The sequence below is a fragment of the Staurois parvus genome, unplaced genomic scaffold (genome assembly GCF_062004578.1).
Source record: "Staurois parvus isolate SC_StPar_1 unplaced genomic scaffold, SC_StPar_1.0 ptg000192l, whole genome shotgun sequence".
Lineage (NCBI taxonomy): Eukaryota > Metazoa > Chordata > Amphibia > Anura > Ranidae > Staurois > Staurois parvus.
Genome location: NW_028317988.1, coordinates 4,808,557 through 4,835,536, shown reverse-complemented (window position 1 = coordinate 4,835,536; position 26,980 = coordinate 4,808,557). Strand labels below are relative to the sequence as shown.

General features: G+C 43.6%; 1 protein-coding gene across 3 annotated transcripts in view; it reads left to right on the top strand.

Annotated features, from left to right (window-relative positions):
- SERTAD4 (SERTA domain containing 4) overlaps positions 1-26,980 on the top strand; it is a 96,283-nt gene that overhangs the window by 65,744 nt on the left and 3,559 nt on the right. For all 3 annotated transcript variants that reach the window (XM_089677810.1, XM_089677812.1, XM_089677811.1), the window contains exon 3: positions 11,800-11,912. In XM_089677810.1, coding sequence (XP_089533936.1) covers positions 11,800-11,912 — 113 coding nt within the window. The remainder of the gene's footprint in view (positions 1-11,799; positions 11,913-26,980) is intronic.

Sequence of the window (26,980 nt, the reverse complement as noted above, 5' to 3'; positions counted from 1 at the left end):
CTTTTGGGGGGTGGGGGTTGAGCGGGTACCCGAATTTGACAGGTACCCGCTTCCACTTCCGGTCCGATCGCCTAGGCGATCAGAAGCGGAAGGTGTCCTTCCACCTGTAGTCTTTTGGGACACGTGACAGGTCCCAGAAGGCTACAGGACCATTCATGAAGCGCAGTTTAACTCGCACATTCGCAGTGGGTAGCCAACTCTGAAGCCGCATGCTGTCACAGCCGGGTGCCCACACTGAAGATGCCGGCCTCCTGGAATACAGGACGGCCTGTGAAACGGACTGCGGGAGACACACTGAGGGACCAAGGGTCAGGTAAGTGGCTGTTTTTTAAAAGTCAGCAGCTACAGTTTTGGTAGCTGCAGACTTTTATTTTTCGACAGGGTGAGTGGAACTCCGCTTTAATAAACAGTATATTGCACCATACCGATCTTCCCAAGTTATCCACTAATGCCTTTTGACAACTGTCACAAAACTCAGTCCACACTTGTAAGAATATGTCACAGGTAAAGTTTTGGTTGTATGTTAAAGATGTAGCTGTTAATGTGGTTTTCACACCAAAGTTCCAGTTCTCTCAAAGGGTACTAACACGGGGCTATTTACTCTTGGATAATTCACAAAAGAAAGAGTATCCAGAACAGGGGCGAACTGACAACTCATGGGGTCCCTGGGCAATAGGGGATCATGGGGCCCCTGTGTCCTTGCCCAAACTGACCATTTGGAAACTCGGGCACTGCCGAGGGCCCGGAGTCAGTAGGGGGCCCCATGAGATGCCCCTGGTAACTTTTTCATATTCTTTTTTGATTTTGGGCAAGGACACAGGGGCCCCATGATCCCCTATTGCCCGGGGGTCCCATGAGTTGTCAGTCCGCCCCTGGTGAGAAGGTTGATTAGGGTGATATCATTGATCTCCACTAACCGCATGGAACGTTTCCAGTTTCGTATTGTCTTCTGCAACCATCCCCAGCCAAAAATGTGGAGTGCCCACACTCTCTGACTTTCATTTCCTCTACTTGGTCTGCAGTTTCTGGCAGTCCTCCCAAGAATTATGTATAATGAACATTATGTGCATCCTTTGGTGATGTCAGGGGCTTATTTGAGGCCCTCTTTAGTTCACAATTTGAAAATCACAGATTTAACATAGACGCTTCACCTATGAGATATTCTTACAAATTCCTATTGAGATCCATTGCAGGCAAAGCAGATCAAACGCAACCCTTGCGTGCATGAGCCCTCCATGTGGGCGGGGTTAGAGCGGACAGTGCTGGAACCTGGGAACACACTTCTGTCTGCACATTCTGAGGATGAGGATACGGGAAGATCCAGTGCTTTCCTTGGAGGGATGTCCAGGGGCGAATGCTGGGATATAGATTAGAAGCAGTGCCCGGGAAAGCTTTGTCCCCAGAGTCGGTTATAAAATATGTTTGACCGTAATGGAAAACTCCTTTAATGCCATTCTTCGCAGAGGCTCTGTGTGCATTCATCTGCATTAATCATTACCTTCTGCATGTCGGGCTCTGTGGATGTCTGAGGAGACGGATCAGCTTTCCAGAATGCTGCAGGGAATTCACCTCACAGGACCGCATGACTGATCTTTAATAAAGGCACTTAGTCAGGGGAGCTGTGCCTGGATACAATGCCTGGATTCTGCCAGGACGGCTCTGTCTCCAGAGGAAAAATCTTAGCGCACACTTAAAGTAAACCCGTCATAAAGAACATGCTGCAGCGGTGCAGGCACATGGCGCACCCCAAATCCCACACTTCAAGTATAACTAATGGCAATACTTTTTTTATAGGTTTGTAAGAGTGGAGGTGGATTGAAACATCTTTCAGCTTTTATTGATGTCTGTGCCCCCGTCAGCAAGATTCACCCTCTCTATATATCTTCTTTACCTTTGTCACAAAAAATGAAAGTATAAGAAAATCACAAATTTTGGGTTGTCACCAGAACAGTAATGGAGGAGAAATCTTCCAACAGGGACACTGGTTCAGGCGACAACCAGGGATTACCTCAGCTTGGAGGGATTCCCTCTCACTTCCTGTTTTGAATGTGGGACAGAAAGTGAAGGGAAATCTCCCCAATGGGATACAGGTGACAAAAAAAACTGATGGGTTATAATCCTCGCATAAGCTGGGGACACTAGTATAAAGTTGTTCAACATTTTTCATTGGAAGTTGCAGCACAGTGGCTAAATAGTGGGCAGCACAGTGGTTAAATGGTGGGCAGCACAGTGGCTACATGGGGCAGCACAGTGGCTAAATGGTGGGCAGCACAGTGGCTACATGGTGGGCAGCACAGTGGCTAAATGGTTAGCACTTTCACCTGGCAGTACTAGGATCATTGGTTCAAATCCCAACCACGGCACCACCTGCCTGGTGTTTGCATGTTCTCCCTGTGCCTGCATGGGCTTCCTCCAGTTTCCTCCTACACTCCAAAGGCATGCTGGTAGGTGAATTGGATCCTGTCTAAATTGGCCCTAGTATGTAATGTATGAATGTAAGTTAGGGACCTTAGCTTGTATGCCCCTTGAGGGTTAGGGAATTTCTAACAGTGTATGTGATTTGTGATCTGTAAAGTCCATTCATTCCAAAAGCAAACAATATGTTCCAAATTACATTCAGATGTTCTGAGAATTTTCACATAAATTTTCATTTGAACCTTCACTGGTGTATACCCAGCTTTACTCTATCCAAAATGAAAAAAAAAGTTTTGCCTTTAGTTTCCAATTTTGACACTTCCTTTTAGTGTCAGAGGCTGGTCTGTCCCCTCCCACATATTCTTATTAGACCATCACTGTGAAGGGCAGCCTTAGCGGCCAATGGGGACACAAAGGCAAGGCAGCTTCCAACAGTAAGCATCAACCCTAGCTAAAGGGGACAGTTAAATGAATGTTGGGGATCTGCTACATGCTGCATTGTAACACCACATCAGAAAAGAATCTGTTTCATTTCTCAGTATCTATAGATTAGATTTTTTGAGGCAATTTTTTGGGACTACACATAACATGAAAACAGCCTTCTCTTTATCCCTGCTTGCTCTGTTTCTGTGCAGAGGCTGATCTGAACTGCGGTATGATGACAGATCAGGCTAAGGTGACTGCGGCAGGCATATGTTCTGCAGACTGGCCCCCATTCTCCCCTGATTGCTTTGTTGTGGGATTTCCGAAGTGCGACAATCCTGAAGATGGAGAATCCTATTATTCTCAATGGTGGAGTATTGTGCCACATGTCCCCTGTTGCATGCTTCTTTGGGGCAGAATCGCACATTTTTGACCCCAAAGACTTCATGTGTGTTTTTCTGGTGCTTCTATTTAAAAATCCATAGGGGCAAAAAAGCATGATTCTGCTCCTGTACTGGAAGTTTCATGTACAAATTTGCAAAAAAGCCTCCAAATCACCTGGCTAAGATCCCATGTACACAGGGTGTTTGCCCAGATCTCCTAAATGCCTTTCCTCCTGGCAGCAGCGTTTTGGCAGAAAAGACACTTTGCGCGTGTAAATGTAAACATGCTTAGTCCTGTTTAGGGGCTGTCAGGATTTTGGGCATTAATTAATTTCATTGACCAGAACAATATTTTTTTCTGGCTGTTGAAATGAATTGACATTGAAGCACTTGACGCTCCTAGCATTATCGCATGTTTAGAAGCATTTAAACACGTTTGCACGCTGCCTTTTGGGACTAGTGGAAAATTTGTTCCCAATGGCTGCAGAATGCACTTTTGTAGGCTTACTTTTCTGCGATTGGAAGGCTATAGCACTGAACTGGAAGAAACAGGCCCGCTTTTTTCTCTCCTACTTGAAGCAACTGGTAAATAATAATGTACTGCTATATAAGGATACCAGGGGCGGACTGACAACTCATGGGGCCCCCGGGCAATAGGGGATCATGGGGCCCCTGTGTCCTTGCCCAAACTCAAAAAAGCCTTTGAAAAAGCTACCAAGGGCATCTCATGGGGCCCCCTACTGACCCCGGGCCCTAGGGCAGTGCACGAGTTTCCAAATGGTCAGTCCGCCCCTGAAGGATACATACATAAACAGAGGTCGCCCTAAGAAATATGATAGGGTTTCGAGTAAGTGGCTGGTGGAGCCTTCAACTGCACTTCTTAAAGAAGCATTTTTTAACAATCAGTGTGCATGAGGCTCAAGTGTGACAAACTACATGCAGGCAGTATAAGTACCTGAATTTAACTTGGTGTCATAATTGATATTAATGCAGCTAGTGTTAAGGCTTGTCAATACAGAGTATTCCCATACACGTTTAGAAAATCAACCGATCGGTCATCCGACGACCGAGAGGCGTTTGTTCGTTGGTCGAAATCATGGCCCACATTAACCAATCTAAAAAAATCATTCGTCGGGCAATACGTAGTGTTGACGTCTTTCGTACAAGTGGAAGTGATGCGGTGTGCGTGTGACCTTGTAGCCACGCCCTTCCGGCCAAAACGTGCGATATACACAATTCCCAGCAATGAGTATAATATCGTTTATTACATCATCTATATACATAAATAGTGATACATAAAATATAATCTGCAGAATTCTGGTTTCATCATCTCATTAGGCCAATCTACTTTTAACATTTGGATTTTTCGTTCGTGTTTACAAAGATTCCTTGGACATAAACATCCGGGTCATCTTCTGCTTCCGCTCATGCGTGATAGTTCTTGATAGATTTTTTCCGTACAACTGTCATAACACCGCAGAGAAAATCAGTCGTTCGTATGCGAAATGACAACATTTTTCACTGTTGTTTAACCGGATTTTTTTGTTCACAATATCGTTATCGGTTAAAACATCCTGCTCATCAACGAAGAGAAAATATTTCGATCAGTGGATCCGTGGAATTTTTTGTACGACTTTCTTAACGTGTGTACGCGGCCTTAGGGTTGGTACCAGAGCACTCATTTGAGTGGGCTGCCTTAACACAACAGCTGTTGAAACATGCAAAAAACATGCATGCAATAATACAATGTTGTACAATGCCAAGGTGTCAAGTGGCCCTATCATTTGCTTCAGGCCTGGTGTTTGCTACATTGTGGCATGTTGGCAGCCCAATAAAATCAATGAGCTGTCTGATGCAACACACAGTAACAAGTGGCACAGCCAACACAATGGGGTTGATTTACTAAAACCGGAGAGTGCAAAATCTGGTGGAGCTGTGCATGGTAGCCAATCAGCTTCCAGGTTTTATTGTCAAAGCTGAAATGAACAAGCTGAAGCTAGAAGCTGATTGGCTAAAGTGTGCATCTGCACCAGATTTTGAGTGCTCCAGTGATCCCCACAATCACTTTGTTGAGGAACTTAGGATGGATGGATAGCGATAGATGGATAGATCCTTTATTTTTTGCATTTTCTGGCACGTTGGCAGGAATGGTGACAGGCAGACAAAGCTCGTGAGCTTGCAGATCCCATTTCCATAGTTACACATCTGATAATAAGTAAATTTAAGGTGCGTGCCTGATAAACACAATGATGACTCTACCGCCTACAAGACACAAATGGCAGCCAGTGTGCAGCACAAACAACAATAATAAGTTGTAGGTAACGTGACATCACTGTCATTATGTGTAATGTCTGATCAGTGTAATGTCATTGCTGCTTCAAGTGTCATTGCAGCATAGGAGGTGTGTGTGTCATCCCCGTATCATAATGGGAACAGGTTCACGTAGATCATCTCAGAATGTATTGGGATGCTGATGACTTCCCGGGACCTGGAAAGGGGGTTCCAAAAATCAGAGGATGCAGTCACTGTTCAGCTGATCATTTTGCATTTGGCTCTTTCAATTTTTTTAAATCTTTTTTTTGTGTGTCAGGTGGTGCTTTAATGCCCACACACTGCGCAAATGTGTCCATGGAAGCCAAGGTTTCTGTAATGAGAGCGCACTCACTGCTCCTGGTGCCTGGTTATGATCGAAAGTTGGCAGTACGGGCTTCAGATGATGTGACCACTGCGACAGCCAATCAACATGATCATGTGATTGGGAAGTCTGTTTTTGCACCCTAGCTTAAAGACCCAGTTTAAAAGGTCACCAGGACTGGCCCGGGAAAGGGGTTATAGTGATTGTAGCTGTATTATTATTATTATTATAGAGGATTTATATAGCGCCAACAGTTTACAACATATAGGGGGACAGTATTATTTATTTATTTCAGGTACTTATATAGCACCTTTCATTTATGCAGCGCTTTACATATATATTGTACATTCACATCAGTCCCTAACCCTCAAGGGGTGTACAATCTAAGGTCCCTAACTCATATTCATATACAAGGGCCAATTTAGACAGGATCCAATTAACCTACCAGCATGTCTTTGGAGTGTGGAAGGAAACCGGAGGAAACCCACGCAGGCACAGGGAGAACATCAAACTCCAGGCAGGTGGTGCTGTGGTTGGGATTCGAACCAACGACCCTAGTACTGCCAGGCGGAAGTGCTAATCATTTAGCCACTGTGCTGCACAATACAGTATAATTACAATACAGTTCAATACAGAAGGAATAGAGGGGCCTGGCTCATGGAGCTTACAATCTAAAGCACTGCACTTGTTACAACACAGTTGAGAATGAGCTAATAGTGGACAGTATTCTGCTGGCTGATTAATCAGGAATTGGCTGAGGTTTGCAACATCTACGGGACCTTAAACCTAGGTTCACATCTGTGTGGGTGGTGCCGCTGCGGATCCGCACGAAAATCCGTGCAGCCGCACCACCCGCACAGAGAAATGCGGACCTGCGGGCGGGTGCCATTAGTTCTAATGGCACGCCGCCCACACTGGAAAACGCAACCGTACTGGGAACCGAGGTTCCCGTGCAGGCTGTGTTATCCAAAGAAGTGCAGGGACTTCTTCCCTGCGTGTCATGGGAAGGGGAATCCATTCAAATGAATGGGCTCTTGTGCCCGTGCAAAATGCGGCCCGCACTGCCGCAGAGATGTGAACCGGGGGTAAGTCCTCATTCACACTTGATGTTTTACAGCTGCTGTTTTTGGCTTTTGACGTTTTTTTTCTACAGTTTGTAAACCCCACAGCATGTTATCCTATGTGTCCATGCACACATAGACTGTAATCAACGTTTTTTGGCTGGAAAAAAACCCTAGAACTAGTGGTTTTCTAGAAGAGTTTTTTTTAGCTGTAAAAATGCTCTAACACTGCAAACCAGCATTTTTTGGACTTTTCTTGACCATAGAAAGAAGTTGGGGGGGTAAAAATACACGAACGTGGAAAAATGTTGGAAACCGCTGCCAAATGTGGCAAAACGCCACTAAACGCAAATGCAAAAGCGCTAAAAAAAAGCTGAAAAACTCACATTTTAATGTGACTTTACAAAGCTAACGTTACCAGCGTTATCAAAATGTCCCGTGTGTATGAGGGCTTAAGCTGAAATTTAGGTATGGCAGTTTGTACGTAGCTACATCAGTCCACCTCGAAGTAATGGAAGCATGTATGTGCCATACCTGAGTGAGTCCTGTGCAAGCTGGAAATCACTGTAGAAAGGACCATTGCTCCACTAGCTTCTGGATCCCGAGCCAAGAGGTTGCCCTGCTGCTTTTGGAACACAGGAGGTTGTGCCATTGAGAGAACACTTTGCATTCTCTCAATGAATGCAAAGCTTTCTCTGATTGGCAGGGGCAGACTGACCATTTGGGAACTCGGGCACTGCCCGAGGGCCCGGGGTCAGTAGGGGGCCCCATGAGATGCCCCTGGTACCTTTCATAGGTTTTGGGTGTGGTTTGAGTGTGGGCGAGGACACAGGGGCCCCATGATCCCCTATTACCCGGGGGCCCCATGAGTTGTCAGTCCGCCCCTGCTGATTGGACTAGCTGGAGAGGTGGGGCAGAGCAAATGTAAAGTGTTGCCTGAATGGCGCCCATGCTGAGCGAGTAACCTTCCGTGTTCACAGTACAGCAGGGTAGTCTCTTAGCATGAGACCTATTACATGGGTGGCTGCTACAGTGATTTCCAGCTTCCATGGAGATCCCACAGGTATGGCACATATATACTTACATGGATCCAAGTTGAACCAATATAATTATGTAAAAGTTGCCATACCTGAAATTCATCTTTGATTGTACTTAGCTTGTCATCACTGCTCTCATCACCTCTTTATTGATTCCTGAGGATGGCGGCACTTCTTTGACACAGGATTAATAAATCAGTTAATTGCATCCCTCAGTGTTTCATTGCACATAATAAGAAAGCAGTCTGTTCATTGTCAGGGTAATGACCGAACCTTGTATTCCCAATGAGGCCAGTCTAATCATCTCCAGTGCAGTGAGAGATACACCATGCTTATAGAAATTCACAATATGTGGGGATTTCCCTGTATAAAAGAATTTGAGTTAACACTTCTAAATTATCCACATAATTGAATATCCCACCGTAGCCAATCAGAAGTTATCTTTTCACTAGTAAGGCAGTGAAGTTTGAAAAACCAAAAAATCAGCATGTTTTATTTATTTATTTATTTATTTTTTAATATTGACATGCAGATGTGTTCAGACATAGTTTGTAAATTGTGATTGCCTGGATAGATAAATGGCTCATCTACCATGAAGTTTTCAGGAGGCTTGTGATTCATCATCTGTTCTTCTGATTTGATCCTTTCAAGATCCAATTATAGTAGCTGCATTTTGTATTGATTTGTTGTTACCATAACACAAAGGTTAGTGTTGGCTTTTTTTTCAGCAAAATCTAAAATAATTTCTAGAAAAATAGATACATCTGGTGGCCCCGTATCCAGCTGTTATGGATGTGGAATCTGGCATTTTATTGTTGAATAAAACCCTTTCCTGTTAGAGTGGAGAAGATTGTTTATTTTATTATATATTTATTTATTACAGGTACTTGTCTAGCGCCGTCAATTTACGCAGCACTTTACATATATATTGTACATTCACATCAGTCCCTAACCCTCAAGGGGTGTACAATCTAAGGTTCCTAACACACAGCCATACACATACTAGGGCCAATTTAGACAGGAGCCAATGAACCTACCAGCATGTCTTTGTTGGTCCCTTATATAAGGAGACCACTATAGAGGAGATGCTAGAAATAACTTCATTAACCATAACTATTTCCAAAATCAAACGTGACTTATAAGATGCAGTCTGTCACTAACACGGTAGTTTTTAGATTTTTTTACTTGTTGATCTTGCCAGTAGATCCATTTGTTTTTCCATTTCCTGTAATAGGGTGACAACACTACTCTTTTGGCAGTGAAGATGATCAGCAGCTATGTCACCTTGAAGACTGGGTAGTCATAAAAATTCACACCGGCACTCCTGAATTTAGCTTTTCTAAACACTAGAGAAGTGATGTGGGAAGTATACAGGCCTTGTATGCCTCCCAAATCACTGTTCCTGCCTAAGTTTAGGTAAAAAAGTTTATTTAAAAATTCAGCACAAGGGACAGTGCATACATGTATTGAGAAATGTTCCATGTGCTGGTGCCAGCTCTCAGACTGGAAATCCAAAGTCCTCTACATCCATCCTATACCCAGCAGCTGTAACCTTCAGGTGCTACAGGGGTTAATATGAGCACTGGACCTGTGACAGGTATTCATCAAGAGTGACAACTACGCCCGCCCTTTCCATTCCCCTCCTCCATTCAGGGAAGGTGTACTATAGCATCCATCAATGAAAATCAATCTATAAATGATAAATGAGAGGTTCCCCTCCTTCGTATTATTCTGTTCTGTACTATATATGTATCAGTCGGTTTGATGAAATGCTCCATTCTGCTGTATTGCAAGACATTGCTATCATCTTAACAATCAAGCCTCTTGGCACAATAATGGGCACCTTGCCTCGGTCCTGGTTAGTGTGAGGAAATTCTTGTTACATGACATTTCTCTGCCCTGCAACCAGTTGAGGCATGCCGAGATACCTTATGGTACCTTCAGTTGAATGCTGCCCTAACTTTGTAGTTTAGCTTACTACATGTTCACTTGAAAGGCATATATACTGCTTTGCTACATGTTTTAAAGGGTAATTCCACTTCTGTGGGAAAAAAGCAAATAAAAAAAAAAAAAATATAGCGTATACAATTGCAACACAAGCCGTATCGTAACTGAATGTTATTAATAATGACCTGTCCGTTTCAATCTGCAGTGCTGTAATTTTCTGTAAAAATGCAATGCAATATGGCAACCTGGAGTCATTCTGAACACTGATGGTGTACAGACCACCCCCCCCCCCCCCAGAAATGTCATTTCCTGCTTCTGTGATTGGCTTCCTGGTGTTCACAAAAATCTGAACTGAGATGCAAATCAGATTTTGGCATCATCTGTAACAAAATGTAATTTTTGGTAAGATACTCCCAAAGGGAAATCACCTCTAAAGGGATGCAGAGCCCTGCAGCACCTGATTAATAATTATAAAATCATTCTCATACAGATTCACTCTGCACATGGACACAAACACCTCTAAAGGGATGCAGACCCTGCCACTTTCCTCATTAGAGCCCTGCAGCACCTGATTAATAATTATAAACTCATTCTCATACAGATTCACTTTGCACATGGATACAAACACCTTTAAAGGGATGCAGACCCTGCCACCTTCCTCATTAGAGCCCTGCAGCACCTGATTAATAATTATAAAATCACTCCACACAGATTCACTCTGCACATGGACACAAACACCTTTAAAGGGATGCAGACCCTGCCACTTTCCTCATTAGAGCCCTGCAGCAGCTGATTGTTAATTATAAAATCACTCCCATACAGATTAACTCTGCACATGGACACAAACACCTTTAAAGGGATGCAGACCCTGCCACTTTCCTCATTAGAGCCCTGCAGCAGCTGATTGTTAATTATAAAATCACTCCCATACAGATTAACTCTGCACATGGACACAAACGCCTATAAAGGGATGCAGTCCCTGCCACTTTCCTCATTAGAGCCCTGCAGCAGCTGATTGATAATTATACAATCACTCCCATACACATTCACTCTGCACATGGACACACACACCTATAAAGGGATGCAGACCCTGCCTCTTTCTTCATTAGAGCCCTGCAGCAGCTGATTATTAATTATAAAATCACTCCCATACAGATTCACTCTGCACATGGACACAAACACCTATAAAGGGATGCAGACCCTGCCACTTTCCTCATTAGAGCCCTGCAGCAGCTGATTGATAATGATAAAATCACTCCCATACAGATTCACTCTGCACATGACACAAACAGATCTCTTCAGAATAACAAAGGGTCAGAATCTGCAACAAAATTTGTTAAAATCCCTGTAATGTAGATAGTTCACCCAGAGGGGAATGTTTTTTTTTCAACAAAAGTTTAATTATCTTGGTATTAGAGTCAGGACTATATATATATATATATACATTTTCCATATACAATTCTTCCCATTTACAAGCCAGCAGTTGATGCTGTAGGCTTAATTTTCCATTGTTACTGTGTCTCCTTTCTTTCAGTTGTTTACTGAGCACAATAACTCAAACTGATTTGTACACACAAATTAGAGCAGTAACTTCCCTTTAGAAAGTCCATAGGTACCTGTTTAAAAATATATTAATGTAATAAAATAAAACTGCCCATATACCATTATACTTTTCCTGTTACAGTTTGCAATATTTCATTGTTCTGAAGTGGGAGTGAGTAGCACGCTGCCTCGTCTTCCAGCACCATGTTATACTTGGAATGTTTGGAGATGTAGAGTATCGCTGTGTGGCATGATGTCTTCTGTGCATGTGTGTCTTAGGAAACTAAGTTATGTTGTTTGGAGAACCTCGGGCGAACTATGTGTCATCATCTGTCATATCTGATTTATTACCACAGAGTCACATTACAGGGGAGTTTCACATCCAAAAACTGCATCCAGGAATACACACTTTAAAAGGAAATATGTAGAAGAGGATTATCATCTGAGGCTCAGCAGCTGTAGTCATAAAGTATGTTCCATTTTGTCTTTACCTTCATGTGTTACATCATATGATTGTGATTGTTTCTTTCCTGTCTTTTTTTTCCAGCCATTTTTTGAAATTGTAGGTGGAATGAGACATGTTTTTTTATACTGCTTGATCCTTGCAGACAGGGCTGCTGTTAGAAACCATGGGGCCCCATACAGCCAATCTGACAGCCCCCCAACAAAAAAAAAACCAAACAAACAGTTGACTATGCTTCCGTTATGAATGAACACAGTGAGTGATCAGTAACAATCACTAATTGTGTTCATTCAACAAAGAAAGGGCTGGTAAATGTGACGCATTTACCAGACCCTTCCTGCAGGATCCAATTGTGTGCTTGCAGCTTCCAGTGGGAAGGAGAAGAGAGAAGCCAGCAGCACTGCAGGGGTGGGGGCACACACGGGGACCTAGGCAGCAGGAGGAAACATATGGTGCGAGAGGAGGGGCAATTACTGGAACTGATCCCATGTATGGCTCTCTCTTTCAGCTGCTGTTGAGATTGGTTTCAGCAATTGCCCCCCACGCGAGCTGATCACCATCCCTGCCCGCATCCGATTTACCCACCTGCATGGTCACCTCTGCTGGACTGGGCCCCATACAGGAGGACTGATGGTGCCCCCTTATCCACAGCTCTGCTTGCAGATGTGTAAGGCCCTGGTGAGGAGATCTCCTTCTCCCTCCCATCTTGCGGTGACAGTTATTCTCTTGGATTTGGCACACCCTCTGGAATGCATTCCCTATATATTGCTATGGGGTAGCCACTAGCGGGATGGTGACACCATGATGCTGGGCTCACCAGCTGCTGGAGTTGGAGTTCTTGTGTTGGAAAATGCCAGATGATGGGGGTATGGGACTGTATCTCTGAAGAATTAAAGTGTTACTAAACCCAGGACCCTGCATTCACTATATCTGGTCTCCCCGGACCGTGCATTCACTATATCTGATCTCCCCGGACCCCGCATTCACTATATCTGATCTCCCACAGTACACACAAAATGGAAATGCAATTATTTTAGTAAATACAAACTGCTAAATACCTTTTCTCATCAGCAGTTAGAGCAGTCTTGTGACTCCTATCAGTGTCCAGCAGAGCACTAGTTAAAAACTTGCCCTCCAGAGGATTTACCCTGGGCTTGGTTTTACTTTCTATACGAGTAATTTGGAACAGAACAGCTTAAAGGAGATCATCAGGATTTTATCGTTATTATTTATAGAAAATCAGCAATCACCAATACCTAAGGTAGCCACAACGAGTGAGACTTTTGCTGTTGTTTGTGGGCAATCCAAACATGGAATTGAGGTACAAGAACTGATAAATGTCACATCAAGCTGATCTTTCCATTTTAAAGAAGAACACTAGGAAAAAAAAGAAAATTTTAAAATCTGCTGGCACACCAGGAGTTAAGTGCAACAAGGTCTGTGCCACCTTTTGGAGCTCTCTCCATTTATCTCAATCAAATATACAATTGATTGTTTCACTGTCTGCCCACAGCATAGCTATTTCTATTCTTCCAGTACTCCAACTTCCCAGCTGCAAATATCCTACATACCAGTCATAGCATCATATGAAGCTTCACCGCCCGCCCCTCCTCTCTCCCTGACCAATCACAGAATGCTTCTTATTCTCTAGACCCAGTCATAGTGAATGCAGGGTCCTGGGAGACCAGATATAGTGAATGCAGGGTCCAGGGAGACCAGATATAGTGAATGCAGGGTCCAGGGAGACCAGATATAGTGAATGCAGGGTCCGGGGAGACCAGATATAGTGAATGCAGGGTGCAGGGAGACCAGATATAGTGAATGCAGTGTCCGGGGAGACCAGATATAGTGAATGCAGGGTCCTGGGAGACCAGATATAGTGAATGCAGGGTCCTGGGAGACCCGATATAGTGAATGCAGGGTCCTGGGAGACCAGATATAGTGAATGAACGGTCCCGGGAGACCAGATATAGTGAATGCAGGGTTCGGGGAGACCAGATATAGTGAATGCAGGGTCCGGGAAAACCAGATATAGTGAATGCAGGGTCCAGGGCTTAGTAACACTTTAGGCATTTCTTATATTAGGTTTACATATATACGTCAAATTCTAACTCCAGTCAAAACAGTTTATTTCGTTTTGGATAGAGTACGGAAGGGTTAGAACCCCTGTCAATTTTTATTGCTATCTGTATCTCCTCTGGTGACACATACTTCCTGTCTGATGGGTGTCAGAAGTGAGGGAAAATGTTCCTTCTTCCTGTCTATTGTCAGAGAGAAAAGGATGTTAAATGAAATTCCCCTCCAGCAGGGACACCGAAAACAATTAAAACTTCACAGATGTTCTATAGCCCTTCCACCACTCTGATAAAAAAAAAAAAAATGCTAAGGATGATAGAATAGATAATCGTGCCAGCTGCTTTCATAAATGAGGATACATATTAATCAAATAAATTAAATAATTTCTAAATAGAATATTTAACAGCTATTCTTTCAGTTTTGCGTGGCTGTCGGCAATGTGAATCACTTGCACTGGCATCTTGCATCTCTCAGACACTCCCGTGTTTAGATATCCCATCAGAATTCAAAGTTTCTTCCTCTGCCAGGTCCAATATAAAGCCAAGTGATGGTCTCAGGATCTCCCAGTGGATTCCGCCTAATGTACCGTGAACGAATAATTGGGGAGCCCAGTCAAGCATGACACTTTTGTTATAACCTTGAAAAAGCAGACAAAGGTACAGACTATGGCAGAGAAATCTCACCATTGGAATCCCGCAGAGATAGAAGGAGCAGGTGATATAACCCAGTAGTGCCCAATGAGAACCGAAATACTGGGTGGAGGTGGCCGTAAATGGATTACACTGACATGCAAAGCTTTGGACAGTAAAGGCAAATTGAGTTACAAAAACGTTCCTATCCAACGGGAGATGTTAATTAAAAGTTCTAAAACTATGCTGCACCTGGCACAGGTAGCAAATGCTGGTGTATTCAGATGAGGATTTTAGGCTAAACCCCTGACCTTACTGCACTCAGCACACGGGCTTCCACTGGTTTGGATTCAGACTGATGATATCCTACATCCTTCAGCACTATTTTTTGGTCACTGAGGCACCTACATAGCGTGTTCGAATGTAAGGCTTGGGTGCCAGAGGTTTACCTTGGAGGTAGGTCAGCATCTACTGTACCCGTACTGTACAGGTTTGGGCTGTTCCAAAAATATTTGCTCTCTTTAAAAAGTAAGGGCAATCTTTGGTTGAGTATTAGGATGTAGGAAATTAAGCATCTTTGATTATCTCTCCCATTGCTAGTCTCTGCGGTAGTGAAGAGAGATGGCCAGTAAAGAATCGGCAAAATCCAACATGTTGGAGAGTGCCAACTTTCTGGCCCCCCACCGTATGCTGCGGTTCCTCAAGCATAGGAAGACTGAGAGGCTGCACTCGGGGATCAGAATTCCTTCTGACAGAGTTTGATTCTGCAAATTCTTGTGCTGACAGTTCCTCTCACTACAGTGGAGATCAGCAATTCGGTGATCATTCAATGTCTTCTTTGCAGGGGTCCCTATATTTTAGACATTTATTTTAGTGACAGTAACCGACAGAGAGGTATCTCACGTAAAGGAAACCTGTGCTAAAAAACCATATTGGGTTGCCCCGAAGCGAAATATGCCATTGGGCTGCCCCAAAGAGAAATATGTCATTGAGTTGCTCAAAGAGAAATATGTCTTTGGGCTTCCCCAAAGATAAATATGCCTTTGGGCTTCCCCAAAGAGAAATACTCCATTGGGCTTCCCCAAAGAGAAATATGTCATTGGGCTACCCCAGAGAGAAATATGTCATTGGGCTACCCCAGAGAGAAGTGTGTCATTAGACTCCATCAAAGAGAAATATGTCATTGGACTGCCACAAAGAGAAATATATAATCAGGCTGCCCCAAAGGAAAATACATCATTAGAATGCCCCAAAGAGAAATACATCATTGGGCTATCCCAAAAGAGAAAAACACAATTCGGCTGCCCCACAAAGAAATGCGCCATTGCCTGTCCCAAAGAGAAATGTCATTGCGCTGCCCTAAAGCAAAATAAATCATTGGGCTGCCCCAAAGAGAAAGCTATTGGGTGCACCAAAAGAGAAATATGTCATTGGGCTCCCCCAAAAGAGATATACATCATTGGATTGCCTGTAAGAGAAATATGTTGTTGGTTTGACCCAAAGAGAAAAACTCACTGGGCTACCCCAAAGAGAAATACACCATTGGGTGCCCCAAAGAGAAATATGTCATTGGGCTCCCCCAAAATATATATACATCATTGGATTGCCTGTAAGAGAAATATGTTGTTGGTTTGACCCAAAGAGAAAAACTCACTGGGCTATCCCAAAGAGAAATACACCATTGGGTGCCCCAAAGAGAAATATGTCATAGGGCTGCCCCAGAGAGAAGTACATAATTGGGCTGCCCCATAGGCAAATACTTCAATGGGATGACCTCATTCTGAAGATGCTGATTTCCTGCTTGTTTTTTTAATCCTATGCCACAGAACTTTCTGAATCACTGAAACAGAATGCAGGTCAGGAAAGCCATAGCAAAAAAGGAACTCCTTAGCTGCATTGTTGTTCTGGGTCAGTTTATCAGAGTATTAAAGCAGTATGGTCTACATGACAGTCAGGCAACTGGCATTTTCAGCAGCGGCAGCCTCCATGTTATTCTCATCACAGGTTTTCTTTAATCAGAGACTTCCTTTTTAAAATGTAAGAACATAGAGACAGAACAACACATAAAACAGAATTCATGATGGTAACAACAGCTGTTTCAGACTTGACAGGTTCACTTTAAGTAGTAGTTTGAAGTAGACATTTAATTTTGTAAGACCGTTTCACTTTAAGGCTGCACTGATAAATGTGTATCATCTTTCTAGCCATGGGTGGACCACACATAGCTAGCAGTTTGGTATCCCTGGAAATGATTAGCGCATATTGGCAGCCATACCAATCATGGCTGCTGCCACAAAATAGAAGCACCAGTCACTCTGATCCACCCATTTCACATGGTGTGTGGGCACATGGAATGGAAAAGGAAAATAAATTACTGCATGGATTTCTACACAAGGATTTTCCTTGTTAAAATAAATCAGATCAGTAAAACATATTTTTAATTGCTTCTTAAAATCCCTTGAGTTCAATTTCAAATCTGTCTGAGTTGCAGTAGAAGAGCTTTTAAAGGGGACCCTTCATAGTGTGAGAAGTCATACACTGAAAATATTTTTTAGCACTTTAAAGTATCTTAGTATATTTAGGAAGGGCAAAGCAGGTCAGACAGCCTTGGAATGGTCATCCACACTATACCATTGACGTATAAATGATTCTGCTGACCTGCATTTGATGTGCCTGACAACTGGTTTGAGCATTTCCTGATAGTGTTCTGGCTCCTTCTACAATTTCTTATTTTCTAGTAAGGCTGCTAATTTTACTGATGGACCAATCAGCAGATAGTAGGAGTTGGACAGATACTGGTAAGAGTTTATATTTGCATGTTAGAATGTTTCAGGATTTGGGGAATCTGGAATGTTCAAGGGGTCATCTAAAGGTATCTGTAGGCCCCCCCATAGATGCCTCCATTGTAGTGCTCTGGTCTGCTTAATGCATTAGGGTACAGACCAATCTACTTTAAAATTGAACTCCAGTCTTGCCTATTTTTCCCCACGTTTGTAGCAAATACTTTGTTGAAACTGACAATTCAATTTCTTGCAAGCTTGCATCTCCACAATATAATCGCTTTAGGCTGCAGTAACTATTTTGAGCCCACCCGCATTTCCTGTCTGAACTACTTTAATCATCATCAGTTATCTTTCCTCCTGATCCATATTGTGTCTCTCTCCTTTCACAACTATTAGCTTTCTCTGCCATTAATCATTTTGTTTCCTATGAAAGAACACATCGCTTGCTCCCTCTAGCCATGCATACTACCTTGAAGGTGCAGACTTTAGCTAAGCAATTTGCTGACAAGTTGCTTGATTACAAATTAAGCAAATTAAGTCATTTAAATAGGATATTAAGGAATTAAAAATCAAGCAACTTCTTCCTGATTTGAAAAAAAATCAAGCAACTTATCAACAGACTGGTCAGAAGTGCCGGGACAAGGTTATCCAGCGCCCAGGGCGAAGATGCCAAACTACACCCCCCCCCCCCCCCCACAGGCTCATGACCTGCCAGTTTAGGGAACCCTATGCCCAGGAGTCACTCGTCTGTCAAAATCACTGCCACTGCCATTACTCCTGTCAGCCTTGTAACAGAAGGAGGGTGCCTCCATCCCTATAGCAAACCATTGCGCCCAGGGTAGTCAACACTTCCGCCCACCCCTTGTCTCGGCCCTGGCGGCCAGCAGGAACATGCACATCTGAACGGATGCCGGGGATGTGTTCTTTGATACAGTACTCGTGGCTCTTGAAAGAGAATCCAAGACAGGGCGCTGTGCCCATTATTGGAGCCTGCTAGCCCCTCCCACCAAGCTTGGAGTGAAGACAGGCATAGAGATCCAGTGATGACATCACTAGGTCACAAAATAAATATTTCACAAAATAAAAATGATTGGATTGAAAAACTTTTAACTACATGTTGATTGGAAAGTGGGGGAACAAGGGACGTTATTATATACATAAATTACACTTCAGCTTTAAGCCATCCCTAACACATACATCAAAACCTATCCCTTCATGTATGTATCTAGTCAAAAATCTGAGTTTTGCCCATGTAGGGGGGAAAAAAGGTTCACTCAAAGAGAAGCTGTCACCTCGCCCATTCAGCTCTCAGTAAAAATTGTTTTTGCAAAGGGATCCCCTGACCCATGGATATTCCCTTTGAAAGCATGCGCCTACAGCTGCTTTCTCTGTTGCAGCCAAGGACAATACCCAGTGCCTCCATGTATGGAGCAGCGATTCCCCATTGGCTGGTGTCATAGACTAGTGGAAGCAGTGACGTAGCACACTAGGTCATGTGAGATTGCTTGGGCCTAGCAATTGGCAGCTAGGCTCCAGGAGTGCCACATGGCAGGAGAGCACATGCTTCCCCTTACATGGAGGCACTGGGTATTGTCCCTGGCTACAACAGAGGCAGCAGCAGTGAGGGAACATCAAGGAAACATCAAGGTGCCTGGAGCCCCTTTGCAAAGACAATTTTCACTGATAGTGTCTCTTCAGTGGGTGATGATCAAGCAACCTTAGCGTCCAAGCATGGTTCAGGCATGTTATATTTTGCTGGAGAACTTTCTGCAGCTACAGAAAAGGGAGTGTCACACTCCAAGGTAAAGCAGGCTCTCAGTGTAGGGGACACCTATGGAGCAGAGGACATACACAAAGTCAAGTTTAGTAGGCAGGCGGTGGCCATTATAAACCTTTGTTATTTTTTCCTTTATATAGTGTTCCAGTTGGTTGTGCGCGTCCATGACCACAACACAGCGAGCCTCTCTTCTACCCTATTATGGCTGTTTAGTGATGAACAGCAGACTCCTGTTTTGGGAATGTTAACAGAAAAAGAAAATAATAAAACGCATCGAAGAATCAAATTACCAAGGCCTTTTTTTTTCCTATGACCTCAATGTTGGTGTGGCGGAAATGTTTCAGCGTTTGTCCCACCAGCACTGTCTCGATAGAAATGTTTCCATCTCATTCTGTGGCATGGTATGTGTCATTTTTGGCAATCCTCCACCCTCATAAAGTCCTCCGAGCCCAAGTCCTTCCCTGATAATTTCCAGAAGTCTTTGTCTGCTGCTCTTTGCAAGTGCAATGACTTTTTATAGCCGGTTTGGTTTATTCTACATTAAGAGCGCATTCATATGAAGAAGACGCCTGCATGTAAGTTTAAAGGGAACCCGCACGATAGAGATATGGGAGCTGCCACTGATGACTTGGTTAACAGGTGTAGTCCACCTTTGGGAGTTAGGGTGTAACATGAAACATGGCCGCACTTACCAATTAACCCCCTCCTTCTCAATTACCAGAAATGCGGGGTGCTTCTCCATGGAGCGTCCTGTTGACTTTTGAATTTAGCACAGCATAGTTGCATCATCCATTCACAGGGATTTGTATATGAAAAGACTACAAATCCTATCTGCAATAGAAAGAGAGACTCAACAATCTCAATGGCGCACAAACATCTGCACACTAATAGTCCAGTGTTTACATCCTCCAGCCCCATAATGGTAGGTACGTACCTAGTTACAGACCTAGGAAGGGGTGTAAACAATGCAGGTGCCTGTGCACTGCACTCACGATGTATTGACCATGGTTGCAATGCTCTGCTGGCTTTAACATGTAAGTTCAGCTTAACAAAAAAACACACTGTGCTGTCCTATGCTGTCCCATATGGGTATAGCAGCTCATTGGCCTCAATCTACCATCCAGGGCTCCCTTTCTGTTTAAACAATTAAGTCTACAACCACATTTAGAAGAAACTTCTTAAAAACCTCTGCAGCCAGCCAAAGCTCTGTCTTGAGTTATTGTAGCGATGGAGCAGCCATTGGGATCAGTGCCCCCTAATGCAATGAGATGGAGCTTCATCCTGTTCTTTTGAGCTGCACATACAGGGCATTGGATAAGGGGGTACCACTGGTCCTCCTGTACAGGGCCCAGGCTAGCAGGGGGGCCCAGACAGCTGGGTGAATTGGATGTGGGCAGGGAGGGTGATTGACACAGAGGGGACCTGATCCCCTGTATGGCTGTCTCGGCAGCACCTCCCGGTGCACCATACATTTCCTCATGCTGCCCAACCCCCTTCTGCGTTTCCCCCCACCCCTGCAATGCTGACGGCTTCTTTCCTCTCCTTCCCAGCTGCAAACACACTATGTGATCCTTAGGATGAATAGTGGGGGAAGGGTCCGTAAATATGTCACATTTACCAGCCCCTTCCTTTCCTGAATGAACACAATGAGTGATCGCTACCGATCACTCACTGTGTTCATTCATAACTGAAGCATAGTAAACTGTGTTTAATTGGGAGGCCCTGTCACATCGGCTGTGTGGGGCCCCGTGGTTTCTGAGAGCAGCCCTGTGCACATATGTTGTATGTATTCACTCTTTCTCCCTTGATGACATCCTCCTTGAGGCGAAACGTGTTGGTTATGGCCTAGTAAGTGAGGTCATCACACCCTCTGAATGCAGAAGGCAAGGCAATATATGCTTGTTCCTCACTGTATATCACAAGTAGCTGTCTTTTAATAAGGGATACGGTATTTACAGCGTTCCATCATGCAGTATGCCTTTATTTTTTTATATGATCCCTGAGAATCATAGGAGGTGATGGCCAGCTTTTAGATCCTGCTGGTGCTGATATACCTGGTATTGGTGCAGAGTGTGATCGTTGCATATGCTGGATTAGCTGGAATGGCAGTCTGCCTGTTTATCTCTTTAGTTATAGAGATCATGGAGTTCTGGAAAGAAGCTTCAATACTTGGTGTGTGCAGCACGGGAAGAAATCACCTGTCTGTATCTGGTTTGGATCACAGTGAAAGAGAGCATTTCACAGACTTTCACATCTTAATCTTCCACATTTTAGACATGTGTACTGTTATTTTCTTTTATGTGTGATTATTTCATGGTGAATGACATTTATAGTTATTTTTTGCTACTATTAGGTCATGTATGTGTGGATTTGGAAGCACGCCTTTTCCTTGCTTATGCTCACTTCTGTTACTTATGGTCAGTTCAGTGGCTGAGTAGAGTAACACCGCACATGTGTAGCCCAAGAGCACAGGGGGTGCTTTTCCCATGGCACTAGGGGGTGCTGGTCCCAACAGTTGCTCCATCCTTACGGTAAGCCTAGGTTCACATCTGTGCGGGTGGTGCCGCTGCTGATCCACACGAAAATCCGTGCAACTGCACCACCCGCACAGAAGAATGCGGACCCGCGGGTGGGTGTCATTAGTTCTAAGGTTTTCAGAAGTGCAGAAGTGTTGCGTTTTCAGAAGAAGTGCAGGGACTTCTTCCCTGCGTGTCACAGGGCATGGGAGTCCATTCAAATGACAGGGCTCTCGTGCCCATGCAAAACGCGGCCTACACGGCCGCATATATGTGAACCAGGGGTAACTCAGTACAAAGCCATCGCTGGCTGCAGAGGATTTGAAGAAGCTTATTTGTCTTTTTTGGGGGGAGAGAACATCATCAAAATGCATTGTATGCTAGATGGATAAGTTAGCTAAAAGGCAATTTTCTGTTCCGGCTAAGAATTATATATACTCTTTATCTGTTTTTTCAGATACCGCAGGTTAAAATATATCTATAGCCATTTTTTTCAGTTTTGGATAGAGTGGAGAAGGATTGGAACTAGGTTTTACTGCAGTCAGAGGCTCTGTTGGAAATATTCCTTCACTTCCTGTACGGTAAAAAGTCTCCAGGACAGGAATTGAGGGGACATTTCTCTAACAGCAACACAGAAGAAGTATAACTCTTTTTTCTAAAAGAATGCTAGACCCTCTGCCACCTTTTTATTGTCGTTTGTTTTCCTGTTACAGATTTTCCCCTCCCTTTCCTTAGTTTCTGGCAAGCTAAATCTTGTTGTGGCCACTTTATTAGTCAGTCCTCCTGCACAATGGACGTTTTTACAGTGGCTGTTTTTAGCTTTCGACATTTTTTCTACATCCAGTAAACCCCCCCAGCATGTTATCCTATGTGTCCATGCACACATAGACTGTAATCAACTTTTTGTAGCACGGCTGTAGGACTCGAAGACCTAAATTACTTGTTTCACTTCATCCCGAAAGTGTTCAGTAAGGTTGAGGTCAGGGCTCTGTGCAGGCTACTCAAGTTCCTCTACACATACTTAACATCCATGTACACTGCTCAAGAAAATTAAAGGAACACTTTTTAATCAGAGTATAGCATCAAGTCAATTAAACTCCTGGGATATTTATCTGGTCAGTTAGGTAGCAGAGGGGGTTGTTAATCAGTTTGAGCTGCTTTGGTGCTAATGAAATTAACGACAGGTGCACTAGATGGGCAACAATGAGACGACCCCCAAAACAGGAACGGGTGGAGGCCACTGACATTTTTTTCCCTACTCAACTTTTCTGTTACAGTTTTTCCCTAGTTTTGCATTTGGCTAGGGTCATTGTCACTATTGGTAGCATGAGGTGATACCTGAACCCTACAGAGGTTGCACAGGCAGTCCAACTCCTCCAGGGTGGCACATCAATACGTACTTTTGCCAGGTTTGCTGTGTCTCCCAGAAAAGTCTCAGGGGCATGGAGGAGATTCCAGGAGACAGGCAGTTACTCTAGGAGAGGCGGACAAGGCCGTAGAAGGTCCTTAACCCATCAGCATCACTGGTATCTGCTCCTTTGTGCAAGGAGGAACAGGATGAGCACTGCCAGAGCCCTACAAAATGACCTCCAGGAGGTCACTAGTGTGAACTTCTCTGACCAAACAATCAGAAACAGACTTCATGAAGGTGGCCTGAGGACCCAACGTCCTCTAGTGGGCCCTGTGCTCACTGCCTGGCACCATAGAGCTCGATTGGCATTTGCCATTGAACATCAGAATTGACAGGTCCACCACTGGCACCCTGTGCTTTTCACAGATGAGAGCAGGTTCACCCTGAGTACATGTGACAGACATGAAAGGGTCCAGAGAAGCTGTGGAAAATGTTATGTTGCCTGTAACATCGTTCACCATGACCAATTTGGTGGTGGGTTAGTGATGGTCTGGGGAGGCATATCCATGGAGGGATGCACAGACCTCTACAGGATAGACAATGGCACCCTGACTGCCATTAGGTATGGGGATGAAATCATTGGACCAATTGTCTGACCCTACTCTGGTGCAGTGGGTCCTGGGTTCCTCCTGGTGCACAACAGTGCCCGGGCTCATGTGGCGAGAGTATGCAGGCAGTTCCTGCAGGATGAAGGAATTGATACCATTGAATGGCCTCCACGCTTCTCCGACCTAAATCCAATAGAACACCTCTGGGATATCATGTTTCAATCCATCCGACACCGCCAGGTTGCACCTCAGACTGTCCAGGAGCTCAGTGATGCCCTGGTCCAGATCTGGGAGGAAATACCCCAGAACACCATCCATCATCTCATTAGGACCATATCTGACAACGTCAGGCATGCATACAAGCATGTGGGGCCATACAAACTACTGATTTCATTTTTGAGTTGCTGCAATGAAATTTGCTCAAAATGGACTATCCTGCTGCATAATTTTTTCACTTTGATTTTCGAGTATCTTTGAATTCAGTTCTCTGTAGGTTGATAAATTTCATTTCCATCAAAGGATGGGGCATCCTTACGTTCCTAACACATTACCCAGTTTACATCAGTATAGATATCCAGCATGATATTTTACCCATTGAGATCTGATGTGTTTTCAAAGTGTTCCTTTAATTTTTTTTCAGCAGTGTATTTATGGAGCTGGCTTTGTACACAGGGCACAGTCATGCTGGAAGAGAAAAGCAAGCCTTCCCCAATCTGTTGTCCAATAATTGGAAGCTCACCATTGTCTGAAAATTCTTTGAATGTTATAGCATTAACAGCCTTCACTAGCAACAACAAAACTCTTTACCTAACTGTACACTCACCGGCCACTTTATTAGGTATACCTGTTCAATTGCTTGGTAATACAAATTGGCAGCACCTCAATGCATTTAGGCATGTAGACGAGGTGAAGACAACTTGCTGAAGTTCAAACCGAGCATCAGAATGGGGAGGAAATGGGATTTAAGTGGCTTTGAACATGGCATGATTGCTGGTGCCAGATGGGCTGGCCTGAGTATTTAAAAAAACTGCTGTTCTACTGGGATTTCATGCACAACCATCTCTGGGGTTTACAGAGAATGGTCCAAAAAAGAGAAAATATCCAGTGAGTGGCAGTTGTGTTTATGTCAGAGGTCAGAGGAGAATGGGCAGACTGGTTTGAGAAGATAGAAAGGCAACAGTAACTTCTCAATATAGACCAAAATCTCTGAGGAATGTTTTCAACACCTTGTTGAATCTATGCCATGAAGAATTATTTAATTATTATTATTAATATTTACACGGGCAAGCCAGGAAATGCTTGGAGACCATTTCTACCTGGAACTTACATTTTTGCATAGTTGCTGGCAAGGAAAATCATGTTGTGGCCACTTTATTACACAGGTATCCCCACCATTATTTCCATTTCAAGTTCAGCTGCCTTGACCATCTCAAAGCCAATAAAGAAAAAATTCAGTCAACAGAAATGCCATGACTAGGCCTTGCGAGCTTTAAATACACAGAAAATCACTATACATGTGCCATAATATGGTGTCCTCTCAGTATTTCCCAGGGATGTTGTACAGGTTTATTCTACAAAATATCTTATACCTGTCAGACTAGCTGGATTAATAAAGATAAGGCCAGGTTCACCCATTCATGTTTTGAAGGTGTGTGTCCTATTAGTAAAGAAGTTGAAAATAAATTTACATTTCTCAGTGGCTGCAATGGCACAGCCTGACTTTGATCAGTTATAATAGACAGGACCTGAAGGAATGCATAATTTATATACATGGCGCCTGTGTATCTACAAAGGACATCTCAGATTTCATATGGTATACTATCAGCATAGCATATGAATATCTCTTCCTAAATTCTGTGATTTGCAGAAGGAGGAAACCACAAGTTTATTTAATCATGTGCATAGTTGTTTTTTTATTCTAAAGAAACCAAAGGCAATCTGTCTTTTCCCTTTTTACATTTTTCAGCCAGGGATCATAAAATGTGCTGCTTTAGTGTCAGCATCGGGCCCCTGAAAACAGAACCAAATTTATCACTTCTATTCTCATCTATGTCAACCAAGGCTCCAAACATGTGCTGCATGGTGCCTGCATCTAACTTCCAAGGACAGTACCAAATCTTTACTTCCCTTCTCATTAGTGTCAGCCGGGGTTCCAAACCTGTACTGCATGGTGCCAGCATCTAACTTTCGAGGACCATACCAAAACCGTCACTTCCCTCCTCACCTGTGTCATCTCAGGCTCCTAACATGTTGCATGCAGTATGGTATCAGCATCTGGCACCAAAGTACACAATCATCTATTTAAAGCAGAACTCCAACCAACATTTAAATCAATTAAGATAAAATAAATTAATAAAAAATAAAGATAAAACAAAAAAGAGCCAATTAAAGGATTAGATAACAAAACCAGCTTTTATAGCAACAATAACATTTATTCCAAAGATGCCCTCAGTGTGATGACCAGCATAATTCATCCGACTTCCTGTGAGCTCTGTTCTGAACCCACCCCAGGCTGTTACTGGGCAGTGGAATGAGAAGCAACACAACAATGGGCTAATCTCTCTGTCACTCTCCTCCCATCAGCATGCTTTTTGTCAGCACATGAACTGATTGGCTCCTCATACAGGTTTTTCTTTATACACTCCAGCCCTGCTGTACAAGGACTGGAAGAGGCTGATACCAGGTCAGCTTTAGGTTCTTACATTTAGAAAATTAATTTACTGATTAATCACAGACGTACGTTAAGTTGTGTCTTTACATCTGTCTTAAGCAGTTTTTCTCATCCTTTATACCATGGATGATCCCTTAAAATAATATTCAGATCTCAGGGAATGTGATTAAAAATTATTATACCTACAACTCATGGTACATTAGCCACACCACATTGGTAGACTATGAGATAAGAGCTTCCTTGTAATGGTGGTCATTGGAAAGAATGAGTTATGGTGGTGAACACCATCAGGCAGGAGATCAGTCAATCACTGATCACAGCTTAAGGAACCTTTAGCAACCGCTAGAGGAACCCTAGGGCTCCACAGATCCCAGATTGAAAAAGGCTGGTCTAGAGTTTAGCTTTAAAGAGCAGCTTCAGTCATGTTTTGACAAAGTTAAAAGTTAGCAAATTCAAAAACTGTTGCTGCTGACTTTTAATAAACACGCATACATCTGACCCAGGATCCACCGCTGTGCTCATCTGAACTTGTTTCTCCAGCGGTATTCGGTCCCCGGCACAGGCATATTAACTGTGGGCAGCCAACTGTGAATGCTTGTGGCTTAACGGCCGGGTGCCCACTGCACATGTGCGAGCCGCGCTGCGCATGGTCCTGCACTGGGA